General features: G+C 42.9%; 1 protein-coding gene across 1 annotated transcript; it reads right to left on the bottom strand.

The window, feature by feature from the left end:
- Nucleotides 1–645: 645 nt before the first annotated feature.
- Nucleotides 646–12203, bottom strand: LOC120921693 (proteinase-activated receptor 1-like). The gene is made up of 2 exons (XM_040334232.1): nt 12147–12203; nt 646–1821 (listed from the first exon to the last, which is right to left on the bottom strand). Exon 2 carries the CDS (start codon nt 1694–1696, stop codon nt 806–808), a length of 891 nt encoding a protein of 296 aa, XP_040190166.1. The 5' UTR covers nt 1697–1821; nt 12147–12203; the 3' UTR covers nt 646–805.
- Nucleotides 12204–13776: the final 1573 nt, after the last annotated feature.

Raw genomic sequence — 13776 nt, 5'->3', positions numbered from 1 at the left:
TCCCACTGCGGCTGTTGGACTGTTTCCCAGGGGAAGTAATGTCATGGACCTTGAGATATTAAAGTGTTTCTACTTGACATCTGTTACACAGGAGAGGGACATTCAATGCAAGGCTTTTGAAATGCTAAGTGGAACCAGCTTGCGAAATACCTTTTATTGTGTTCTGCAGGTTAAGAGCGGGTGTCGGAGTCAGTCCGTCTAGCTAGAACCGGGTTATTGTGTACATTGATTACCCCCTGGGGCTTCTGTCTCAATACACAAGTCTTTCTATCCAAGCTATTGGACCAATCCCTGTTGACAATTTCAAGTCCTCATTTGCATGGTCAAGGGGGACCTGAGTGAAGACTGCATATACTTTACAATTGACCAATAGGAAAGCGGTTGTTGGGAGTGGGATGTTCCAAATTCTGTATAAAAGTGTGCTGTGTAATTGAAAAAAAGAGTCCTGCTTGAACTTACATACAGCCTGCCTGGTGTTTGTTCTTAATGGGTCTGAATGGCACATAGCTGTAATTCGGATCCCGGAACCTTGGATGACTGGACCATCAGACGCTGCAATCTGCAAGCTGACTCACTGGTAGCAGAGGAGTGTCGGGAGAGCAGGACCTGGGCGAGGAAGGATCTCGTCACAGTTCATATAATTTTTTAAAGGCTTTGCAAAAGTTCACTGCATAGGACAAAAAGCAAAACACAAAGTACAATAACCTAAAGCAACCAATCAAAATTGATCTCTGTGTGATTTGTATCCAGTTAAAATTGGATTGGATCATTGTGGCCTACAGCCCATCACTTTTGCTTGGGAGTTTCAGCAAGTCTCTTCCCGAAAGGTCACCTCCGTGTTTTCCTCATTGTCTGTTAGGGCTAAGCGTTGTCTTCTTGGTGGACGCGAATCTTTCTTCCAACCCAGAAAGCTGTAGACGTATCTTTGACACTCGGAGGAAGCCAGATAATAGATAAGAGGATCCAGACAACAGCTGATGCTGCAGATAGTGGAAGAAAGGGTGTAGGCCTCATACAGGGAGTCATCATCATAATAATACATCTGAAGATAATAAGAGAAATGGAGGACGTTGGTGGGGCCAAAACAAAGGATAAACACAGAAAGGACAATTACGGTCAAGTAGATGGCTCGTAATCTCCTGCGCATATTATTCATCTTTATTGTACCAAGGCTGTGGATGGTTCTGATGTAACAGAATGTTGTAATGGTTAAGGGTAAGAAAAATAACAAAGATAAAAGAGTGGTAAAATAGTAAAAGTAGAACCCTCGTAAATCGTCACTATACTGCACGTCGTAACAAGTTGTGATATTTAGCTCATAAATAAATATAGTTTGTTCTCCTAGAAGTAGAGGCACAGTGCTGGCCAATGAGATTGCCCAGATGACACCACAGACCAACCAGGCTCGGTTTACTGTGCGCCAGGACAGGGACCTAACCGCGTAGGTTACCGCTATGAACCGGTCAACGCTGATACTGGTCATGAACAGGATGGAGCAGTACATGTTACAGTAAAATGCTGCCATGACGAAGCGGCACATTCCTTCTCCGATCAGCCAGTTATTTCCAGAAAATCGGTAAATGATGAGAAATGGCAGGATGCTAACAAAGAGGACATCTGCAGTGGCGAGGTTGAGCATGTAGACCACTGCCGGCTTCCTGACCTTCATCTTCACCAGGAATATGACGATCGCCATGATATTGAGAGGAAGTCCCACGAGGAACACAACAGTATAGATGGATGGGATAAACTTAGTGTTCCTCCAATTTACGATGGATAAAATGCTTTCTGAATTTGTTCCATAATATGGGTAAAGTGTGTCTGAAAAATAAAAAAGATTCACAGAAATTAAAAATTTAATAAATATAGCGCTACATATTGATTAACTGCTTGCTGACCATGCACAGTACATATTGTAATGGGTTAGCTCGGTAGCGGGGTGTGTGACCTCCTGAGTGGGTTCACTACACACTGAATTATACAGGCAGCCGTGGGTGGTTGAAAAACAAGGGTTATGGTTTATTCTTTCATATTGCTGGAAACAAGTGCAAGCATCAAAACAGCATAAACAAAATAAAACATAAAATAATGTTAGCATACAAGGTTTGTATTTAATGAGCAACAACCACTATATGTCATTGCTGTGTGCCTACTACATTGTATGATCACTAGATGGCAGTGTTACGTTTGTGAGTTCATGTTTTGTCTATGCCTCATAAGTAATAAAAGAGTTCCTGCTTCCGTCGCAGCATTCATTGAAACAGACTGTCTGCCTGTACTAATAAAAGATTATATCTAACAGGTTATGGGCCCAGGACATGTTACAGAAGCCCAGGATATAATACAAATTACCCCTGGATATATAGTGAGAAATTCAGTGCGCTACTGTGAGTAAACGAATGTGATAATATAGTGGTGATGATAAGATGTGTAAAATAAATCTGAGGCCGCTGTATCTAGGAGTGTTCACATAACACAAAATAAGAATAGATAAATAAATAAATGATAAGCGCTTCAAATACGTGATCTAATTCACCGTGGAGGGTAATACCAGTGATGAGTGCACAAACACAATAAGAGGTTAAATGTGATAAGTAACCAATAAAATATTTTCAAAATAATCACAAATGATGTGAACCTGAGAAGGTGCAAATAGTGCAATGAGATGTCCTTCAATATTAAATGCAAACAACGATTGGTGCAATTAGTGGTTCAAAAAAATGAAAATTAAATATACAAGAAAAAATGAATGGATGATAATGAGATCAGAGTATGATCGACAGTCTATATAGGATGGATCAGATGAAATCAATTTCTGAATCTCTGCTCTCCTCCCTCAAGTGGTAAGTATATATCCTCATAGGTAATGTAGTTCCCTTACCTGCAGGGTACTATATATGAGCATATAGTATGGACTCCACGACGTGATGGTCCTGCTCCTCCGAGTATGGATGACTCCTCCTGCTCCAGCTGATGGGTCTCTCCAAGCTGCAGGGTACTATATGTAAGTATATAGTGTGAACTCCACGGCGTGATGGTCCTGCTCCTTCAAGTGTGGATGACTCCTCCTGCTCCAGCTGATGGGTCTCTCCAAGCTCCGTGGTCCGGAGTGAGCAGTGAGATGAGGGAGAAAAGAAAAAAGTGCCTCCAATAGTGCAGTAGATTTGGACTCGATCCGGTTTATTATGGTAAAAGTTAAATATGCAAGTACATTTTGCAGGGATGGGCACATGCAGATGACAAAGTTTTTAAAAATCCCGGGGACGCGGCGTTCTAGGTACCGCCTGACGTCTGGTGGCCTCCGGCTTGTGCGGGTATGTTAGTATTGGTCTGACTCCCTACGGCGTTACGTCACGCACCTCGTGACTTCATCAGGGGACTGATCTGGATATAGCCAGATACAGTGAGCTAGAGCAATTGAGTGCAGGAGACAGCAACAGAAAGACAAACAGCAGAAATGGCTGCTGCCATCCCCTCAGCAAAGTTCTCCATTGCAAATCTGACGAATCAGAACTACCAATCTTGGAAATTCCAGATGAAAATGCTGCTTATAAGAGAAGGTACGTGGAAATGTATAAATGAACCAAGACCTGCACAGCCCACAGAGGAGTGGTTAGACAGAGATCAGAAGGCGCAGAGCACAATCTCCCTGTGCATAGATGATGATCAAATCATACATATATGTAACTGTCAGACTGCAAAAGACATGTGGGAAGAGTTACAGAAAGCACATGAAAGAGTTAATCTCAGCAATAAACTGTATTTAATCAGAAAGCTCTATCAGACTAAGCTACAGAAAGACCAGGACATGCAGGACTATATAAGACAGACCTTAGAGACGGTGGAGAGACTGCGAGGGATTGGAGAAGAGATAAAAGATTTCCATGTTGCAGCACTATTATTAAGTGGACTTCCTGAAAGTTATGAGACACTTGTAACAGCACTAGATGCACGTCCAGATGATGATCTGACACTGGAATATGTTAAAGGCAAGCTTGTGGAGGAATACAAGCGCAAAACTGAAAGCATGAGTAATGTGAGTGTGTGTTCAGAGACGGCTTTAAAGACGAAATACAAAAATAAACACAGTAACGTGCAGCTAGAAAAGCGGGAATGCTTTGTGTGCAAGAAACCAGGACACCTAAAAGCAGATTGTAGAATCTGGAAAGCTAGAATGCAAAAACAAAGTGCATTGCAACAAGCTAAGAATGTCATAGAAACAAAGGAGTATGCATTCGGATCCAAAAATGGTGTCACCTCTGTGCAAGCATGGTGTGTGGACTCAGGTGCTACAAGTCACATGACAAATGACCGAAGTTTCTTCGCTCAGCTTGATGAAAGCAAAACAGAAGGGATAACTACAGCTAATGGACAATTCATGAAATCAGTGGGAATAGGAGATGGCTTTCTATACTGTCCTATCTCTCCAGATATCACCAAAAAGATCCATATGAGGAATGTTCTGTATGTGCCAGATCTTGAAAGCAACCTTTTGTCAGTAAAGAAACTCACTAACCAAGGCAATGTAGTCACATTTCAGGGTGACAGTTGTATCATAACAAAAGGGGATTGCTTGCTTGCAAAGGCTAAAATCATAGATGAACTATATCAGCTGAACTGCAGTGAAATGGTTAAAATAGCCAAAGAGGATAAACATTCAAACTGCATCCACACTTGGCACAGACGATTGGGGCACAGAAATTCTGATACAATAAAGAAAATAGTTGAGAATAACCAGCAAGTGGTATTAAGATTAATCCATGTGATCACATAATGATTTGTACCAGCTGTATTAAAGGAAAAATGGCAAGGACACCTTTTCCCAAGCAGACCAACAGCAAAGCTCAAAAACCTCTGGACTTAATACATTCAGATCTTTGTGGTCCAATGAAAACTATGACTCCAGGAAAGAAAAAGTACTTCCTGACCTTCATTGATGATTACTCCAGATATACCACAGTATTTCTACTTCACAATAAGGATGAAGTGCCAGAGAAATTAGAAGAGTATTTCGCTCAAGTAAATAATATTTTTGGCGGAATGCCCAGAGTACTACGAACAGATAATGGCTCAGAATATACAAGTGGTAAAACACAAGCCATTCTCAGGAAGCATGGAATTATGTTCCAGACAACAGTTCCATATAACCCGGAGCAAAATGGAGTTGCAGAGAGAATGAACCGCACACTGTGTGAAAGTGGGAGGAGCATGCTATTTGATGCTGATATGCCAACTACATACTGGGGAGAAGTTATCACAACTGCATGTTATCTTCAAAATCGCTTGCCGGGAAAAGCAACAACAAAAACTCCATATGAACTGTGGAACAAAAGGAAACCCGATTTAAGACACATCAGAATTTTTGGAAGTAAAGCTTATGTACACATTCCAAAAGAAAAACGTACAAATGGGATGCATGTGCAAAAGAAGGTGTACTTGTGGGGTACAGTGAATCTCAAAAAGGATACAGGATTTTACATCAAAACACGAACAAGGTAACAGTCAGCAGAAGTGTGATTATTGATGAAACTTCTATGTGCTCAAAGTTTGAACAACAGACACAAACTATTCAAACTGAGAAAGAATCAACATCAGTCACTCAAGAAAATAAGGAAAGTGATACAGAAATAGAAATTACTGCAGAAGAATCAAAACCTGAACCAGAAATACCTTCAGTCAGAAAATCAACCAGAATCAATAAAGGTGTTCCAGCTGAACGTTTATCTTACATAGCTCGCAGAGCTGTTCAAACTGAACCAGGTTCATGGAAAGAGATGCAGAAACTGCCAATGCATGAGAAACAAGTATGGAATAAAGCCGCCAAATGAAGAAATGACATCACTCGAAGATCTCCAGACATGGACACTTTCAGAGCTACCTCAAGGTAAACATGCCATAGGATGTAAATGGGTTTTTAAAACCAAATGTAACTCTGAAGGGAAAGTCTGTCGGTACAAGGCAAGGCTGGTTGCTAAAGGTTACTCACAGAAGTTCGGTGAGGACTATGATGCTACTTTTGCTCCAGTTGCTAAACAAAGTACTTTCAGAACACTAATGACAGTGGCTGCCATGCGTACAATGATTGTGAAACATCACGATATTAAGACAGCTTTTCTTAATGGTGATATTGAAGAAGAAATTTACATGTCACAGCCAGAAGGATATTTGAAAAAGGGACAAGAGCATCTTGTCTGCAAGTTGAATAAATCTCTTTATGGCGTTAAACAATCAGCTCGAGCATGGAACCTGAAGATTAATCAAGTTCTACTAAATGAAGGATTTACAAGAAGCAAAGCTGATCCGTGCCTATATGCTAAACAAGTAGACACTGAGTGGATGTATCTGCTAATTTATGTAGATGACCTGATCATTGCTCACAAAAACAACAATGAAATTGCAAAGTTAACAGGAGTACTCAACGAGCACTTTGAAACTAAAGACCTAGGTGAAGTGACATATTATCTTGGAATTGACATCCAGCGTGAGAAACATGGAAGTTTCCTGTTGAATCAGAGTGCAAAAATTGAATCTATTCTTCAGCAATTCAACATGACAGAGGCGAAAGGAGCAAGCACACCTATGGATACAGCCTATCCAAAGTTAGAAGGAGAAGATGATCTTCTCACATCCAATGAACAATACAGACAAGCAGTGGGGGCACTTCTCTACATTGCAACCACTACACGTCCAGACATTGCAGCCAGCATGTCTCTTCTTTGCAGGCGAGTTGATAAACCACGTCAAAGAGACTGGAATGCGATCAAAAGAGTTATGAGATATCTGAAACAGACAAAAGACTTAAATTTGAAACTGTCAGCAAGTGGTGATTTAAACCTCGTGGGATATGTGGACTCCGATTGGGCAGGTGATCACAGCACACGCAAATCCACAAGTGGTTACTTATTAAAATTGGGAGACAGTCCTATATCATGGTCCAGCAAGAAACAGATGTCAGTGGCATTGTCCTCTACAGAAGCCGAATACATATCTGCAGCTTATGCAAGTCAAGAAGTTGTGTGGTTACAGCAATTACTCAAGGATCTTGGAGAAGCAACATCAGAACCTACCGTCTTATTTGAGGACAATCAGGGTTGCATTAAGCTTGCAACAAGTGAAAAGATTAATGGAAGAACCAAGCACATCGATGTCAGACATCATTACATTCATGACTTAGTTGATCAGAAAGTGATTGAACTTGTGTATTGTGAGTCGGAAAACATGATTGCTGATGCTTTGACAAAGCCACTAGCTAGAAACAGATTTGTTGATCTTAGATCAGAAATGGGATTGACATAGATAGTAGTTGTTGAGTGGGGGTGTTAGCATACAAGGTTTGTATTTAATGAGCAACAACCACTATATGTCATTGCTGTGTGCCTACTACATTGTATGATCACTAGATGGCAGTGTTACGTTTGTGAGTTCATGTTTTATCTATGCCTCATAAGTAACAAAAGAGTTCCTGCTTCCGTCGCAGCATTCATTGAAACAGACTGCCTGTACTAATACAAGATTATATCTAACAAATAAACCCTGGCCACTTAGGCCGTCTACCTGCACAACACAGGAACCTACCTATGGAGTCTGGCACAGCCTACTGCTGGGCAGACACTGCTGGTCTTCCATCAGAAAACAATAGTCTTTTTGATTTTCTTATCACACAGCAAAGATATTAACTACCACTTCACCTTCAGAAGTCTTCCTCAGCTCACTGCTCTCCTTAACTCAACAAGCCTCAGGATGCAGCATTGATTAGTAATCCTCTGGACAACTTATAGAGGCCTTAATTTCCTCATTCTGAACAGCTGAAGCTATCCAACGTCCTTAATCCTTTTTGGCTACTTCTGCAGCTGACCCCTGATAGTAATTGGTGAATTTTCTAAACAAGGCAGAAATGTATCTCCCGTCTGTGACAACACCCCCAGATTTACCTGACTTCCTGTCACAATATATTGCGACAGTGTGGGCCAGCTGTGCAGAATCACGTATATACAGGGCTTTTTTTTCAGCAGAAACACAGGGGGGGACACAATTCTGGCACCTTCGGCACTCAATGTAGTAATGGGGTGCTGCGGTATGCTGGAGGGTCCATTGATGCTCTCTGCTGGGGAATCTATTCTTTCTGGGGGGCGGGCAAGGGGTATAATCTATTGTTGAAGGATGAGTCTATTGTTGCTGGGGTTGTCTTATGTTGTTGGGGGGTCAATTGTTGCTAGGGGGGATGTACTGTTGAGGGAGGGGTCTATTGTTGCTGGCTGCTGAGAGAACTAATGTTTGCTGGCTGGTAGGGGTTGGACAACAACAGGTCTCCCAGCAGCCAATGCTGGCTGGTAGGTGTTTATTGTTCATTGGGTGGATCTGTTGTTGGTAGGGGGTATTTTGTTGCAGGGGGTCTATTATTGCTTGGATGATCTGTTGTTGTGGGTGGGGTATATTGCTGCTTTGGGGGGGGGCTTGGTTGCTGGTTCCAGGGGATATATTTTACTTAAAGTGATTGCAAAGCCTTGTTTTTTTCTATAAAAATAATAAACGTGTTATACTTACCTGCTCTGCTGCAGTGGATTTCCACAGAGAAGCCCTGATCCTCCTCTTCTCTGGTCCCTCTTTGGTGCTTCTGGCCAGGGCAGCCATAACAAATGTTGGGGCCCCTTGCACAGCTTTAGGCAGGGCCCCCCTGGAGCAGAGAACCGGGGGGGGGGGGGGCTGACAAAAAACAAGTGTAATATCTTCTCTCCTAAGCGGGCCCCTTACAGATGTAATGCAAAAAAAAACAAAAAAAAACGACCGGCCAGGCCTGTAAGGGGCCCCTTACAGGTGTAATGCAAATTTTTTTTTTAAATAAAAAAAATAAAATGGGAGGGGGGGGGGCAGCCGGGCCTGTAAGGGGTAATGCAAAGAAAATAAAAAATGGGATGGCTGCCAGCCAGGCCCCTGGGGACCATCGGGCCCCTTATAAGTGTAATGCCTGTAACCCCCTGATGGCAGCCCTGCTCCTGGCCCTTCCCTTCTGTTAAGTGCCCCCACAGCAGGCAGCCTGCTAGGGGGGCCCCCCCGAGCCGAGTCACAGCTCCTTGTGTCCATTCAGACACGGAGCCTTGACCCGGGCCCCGCCCCTCCTCACCCCAATTCCCCTGATTGGCTAGCTGACTGTAACAGCAGCAGAAGCCAATGGCGCTTCTGCTGTGTCTCAGCCAATCAGGAGAAATAATTTTGTACTGTTGAGATACTGGTAGACAACGCTGGACAGGAACCTAAGGTAAGTATTAGGGGGGCTGCTGCACACAGAAGGCTTTTTATCTTAATGCATAAAATGCATTAGGATAAAAAAACCTTCTGACTTTACAACCCATTTAAATTCCTATTATCAATAACAAATTACTTAGCACCACAAAATAATACTTGATACTGTTTTCTTTAAAAGGGGTGATACTGGGAGGTGGGTAGCGGGTGGGAACAAAGGACGAAATGTTGCACCTGTCAAAATAGAAAACGTTAATTTTTTTTTATTTTCGATTCGAAAGTAAACAAACAAAAGAAAAATCTTGATCAAATGATTACAATGACTTTTGAAATCACCTTTTGGCTTAACACAAAAAAAAGCATTATTTCGAAATGGTACTATAACAACACACACAGCCTTTGATTTCAGCAATTATGTGTACAGTTAGTATTTGACTGGAGTTTGATGTAAAATTTTATTCGAATTTCAGTCCAAATTTCATGAAATTTTAACCAACGAGTCACATGACACCGGGGGAGGTAAAATGGCTAATTGGGCCCAATTTGGACATTTTCACTTAGGGGTGTACTCACTTTTGTTGCCAGCGGTTTAGACATTAATGGCTGTGTGTTGAGTTTTTGTTGAGGGGACAGCAAATTTACACTGTTATACACAGTGGTGTATTTAGGTTTTGTGCTGCCCTAGGCCTGACTAAACTTGTGCACCCCTTAATTTAAATATGACCCACCCCCTTCCTGTCAAGGCCACACCCCTTTCTGTTTAAGGCCCCGCCGTACACACCATAGAATCCATCCGCAGATAAATCCCAGCAAATGGGTTTCAGCGGATAGATCCTATGGTGTGTACACGCCAGCGGATCTTTTTCCGCGGATATATCTCCCCTGGGATGGATTCCAGCAGATCGAATATTTGCTGACATGCACAACATATCCATCTGCTGGAGTCCATCCCAACGGTTGGATCCGCTGGTCTGTACAGACTCACCGGATCCATCCGTCCGAAGGGATCCCCCGCATGCGTCGTAATGATTTGACGCATGCGTGGAATTCCTTATATGACAGCGTCGCGCACGTCGCCGCGTCATAATCGCGGCGACGGCGCGACACGTCATCGCAAGAGGATTTCGGCGCGGATTTGTACACACCATCGCATGAAAATCCGCCGAAATACACAAGAGGATTTATCCACGGAAACGCTGGACCGCATTCGCGGATAAATTTTATCGTGTGTATGGGGCCTTAGACCCACCCTGACATTTTCGAGTGGGGACACTAGTTCTCAATGCCTGGGTGGGGGGAATGGGTTCCCTTAATTTGCATAGATTTCCTATCTCTTCCTGTTTAGCTATGGGGCAGAGAGTGAAGGGAAATCTCTGCAATGGGACAGGGATGGTAAAAAAAAAAAATTGACAGGGGCTATAACCCTCCCTTACTTCATCCAAAATGGGAAAAAAAAAGTGTTGCCTATAGTTCTACTTCAAGCACAAATTTCTGATAATTTTATGGAGAGGACTAAGAAGATATAACCATGCCAATGGTACAGCAGAAAACATATAGCACAGTGAGGAAGGTTTGTGGTCCAGGATGATAGGACAGTCAAAATTAGGAACAGCTTGTGTTACACCAACAGTGGCCCAGATTCAAGAAGCAATTGCGCCCGTGTAACCATAGGTTACACGGCGCAATTGCTTACTTGCTCCGGTGTAACGAGTGCTCCTGATTCAGGAACCTCGTTACACCAACTGCAGCCTAAAATCTGTGCGGCATAAGGCTCTTATGCCTCGCAGATTTTAGGCTGCATTCTTGCGTGGGCTCATTTAACTTGCGCGCGCTTACGCCGGGCAAATTTGCCAGAGCGCCCTCGCAATTCACGGAGCTGCATTCTTGCGGCGGGATCATTTAACTTGCGCGCGCTTACGCCGGGCAAATTTGCCGGCGCGCCCTCGCAATTCACGGAGCTACTGCTCCGTGAATCGAGGGTAGCGCAAATTATTTGCGGGGGGCGCAAGGCAAAATCGTTGCCCTGCTCCCCCGCAAATAAAGCGCAAATCTACTTGAATCTGGGCCAGTGTAGCACAAGCCAGCGGGGACACTTTCTGTGCTGCCCCCCTGCAAAGTGCTGCCCTAGGCCCGGGCCTTGTTGGTCTAGGCCAGGATACAGCGTTGGTTATACAAGCGATAGGCCTTGTACTCACGGCAGGACATGTCCGATGAAAACGGTCTGCAGACCGTTTCCATCGGACATGTCTGGCCGGGGACTGCCCGGGGACTTCTGTTCGATGGCTATACACACCATCGAACAGAAGCCCGCGCGTAAACATTACGCGGGGCGTGTCCGCGGTGTCGCCGCGTCGATGACGCGGTGTCGCCGCGACAATGACGCGGCGACGTGGGCGGGCCGCCTTAAAAATGCTTCCACGCATGCGTCGAAGTCATTCGACGCATGCGAGGGATGCGGGCGGCAGGACATGTACGGTAGGTCTGTACAGACGACCGTACATGTCCGGGCGGACAGGTTTCCAGCGGACTGTTTTAAAACAAGTCCGGGAAACAGTTGTCCGCTGGAAACCTGTCCGATCCGTCCCAAAATGGTCCGCTCGGGCCAACACACGGCCAAACATGTCTGCTGAAACTGGTCTGCGGACCAGTTTCAGCAGACATGTTTGGTCGTGAGTACGGGGCCGTACACTCACTACTTGACATTGTAGTTACAAAGTGTAATTTCTTCAGTGTTGTCACATGAAAAGATAGAAGAAAATATTTACAAAAATGTGAGGGGGGTGTACTTACTTTTGTGAGATACTGTACCGAAGTATGTTCCTAACATTTATTAGAACTGAGGAATCCATTTGCATTGACTGGTGAGCATTATCAGATACTAAAGAAATTGGTAATAAGCTCCTTACCGTATAAATCTGGTGTCCATTCGGCGGTAATATTTGTGTTGAAGTCGGATGTTGGATAACCTGCCAAAAAATATAATTTAATTGACATATTTAATTATAATTGAATTTTAATTTACAGATTTGTTAAAATCATTAAAAAAATATATATATATTTTAGACATGAGATGACATTCACCAATCTTGGCGTTTTTTTTTTTTTTTTTAGGTCACATGCCTTTTAGCAAGGAAGGGGTTAAACACAAATTATGCCAAAACCAGTGATATGTGGGTTCTGTTCCAGTCTTATGAAATGTTGCCAGTAATAATGTTTATGGATAGGGATGCACCAATACCTTTTTTTACAACGAGTACTCATACTTTTTTTTTTAAGTACCCTACAATACCAATTATCGCTGCCCCATCAATGGTAGATTTATTTATTTTTTTATTTTTGTGCATTTTTCAATGTGAAACGTGTAAATATATGTTAAAAGGTGTAAAAATATAAACAAAACAAAGCTAACAAAAAAGTTTTATTTATTAATAGTTAAAAAAATAAAAAAATCAGCAGCAAAATAATAATTAACCACTTAAGGACCGGACCAATATGCTGCTAAATGACCCAAGGGGTTTTTACAATTCGGCACTGCGTTGCTTTAACTGACAATTGCGCGGTCGTGCGACGTGGCTCCCAAACAAAATTGGCGTCCTTTTTTCCCCACAAATAGAGCTTTATTTTGGTGATATTTGATCACATCTGCGGTTTTTATTTTTTGCGCTATAAACAAAAATATACACATTAGACCCCATTGAACCCACATTGTTTTTTTTACCATTTATGTATTGCTGGAAATGGTATTGTCAGCAATTAAATTATTTTTCTTTATAAGTGTCAGTTTGGCTGCAGCAGGTTCTATACATTGTACAGATGCGACACTTTACAGACAGACTAAGGGGCCCACCCCAGGCACTATATTTAAAGAAATTTTCATTATTCCAATAAGGTCCAGGGTTGTGGGGGTGAGGCCCTTTCTTCATCAGCCTGGAGTCACGGTGCTTTGTCAGTGCTTTGCCACGGGGGACCTGGCATCCCCGCAGTCTGTGACTCTCATGTGCATGCGTGGGAGCGACATCATCGCAGCACGGGCAATCAGATGGCCAGAGGACGTGGACTTGAAAGCCTGGGTGAAGATGGAAGAGCCTTCAGCGGTGACCGTGCCCCGCTAGAAGGCTTCGCTCTACGGTAAGTATTTTATGATGTGCTAGTATGTGATGTATTTTAGCACATTGTGCAATTGTCTTACAGGGTTTGAAAAAAATGCAGTTTATTACCGCTTTAACCACTTCAGCTCCGGAAGATTTGGCTGCTCAATGACCAGGCCATTTTTTGCGATACGGCACTGCGTCGCTTTAACTGACGATCGTGCGACAATGTACCCAAACACATTTTTTTTCCACGAATAGAGCTCTCTTTTGGTGGTATTTGATCATCTCAAGCTTAGCTACAACCTACGTGTTTCGACATAATGTTGTCATCAGGGGTGGTTTTACCCTATTTAGAGTTTTCCTTGTATTGTTATGAAGAGAACTGATTAATTAATTATCACCTTATTGATGAATGTTGGTATTTTATTTATTTAATATTATGAGA

Source organism: Rana temporaria, assembly GCF_905171775.1.
Source record: "Rana temporaria chromosome 3 unlocalized genomic scaffold, aRanTem1.1 chr3c, whole genome shotgun sequence".
Classification (NCBI taxonomy): Eukaryota; Metazoa; Chordata; class Amphibia; order Anura; family Ranidae; genus Rana; species Rana temporaria.
This window is presented reverse-complemented; position numbering and strand designations above follow the sequence as displayed.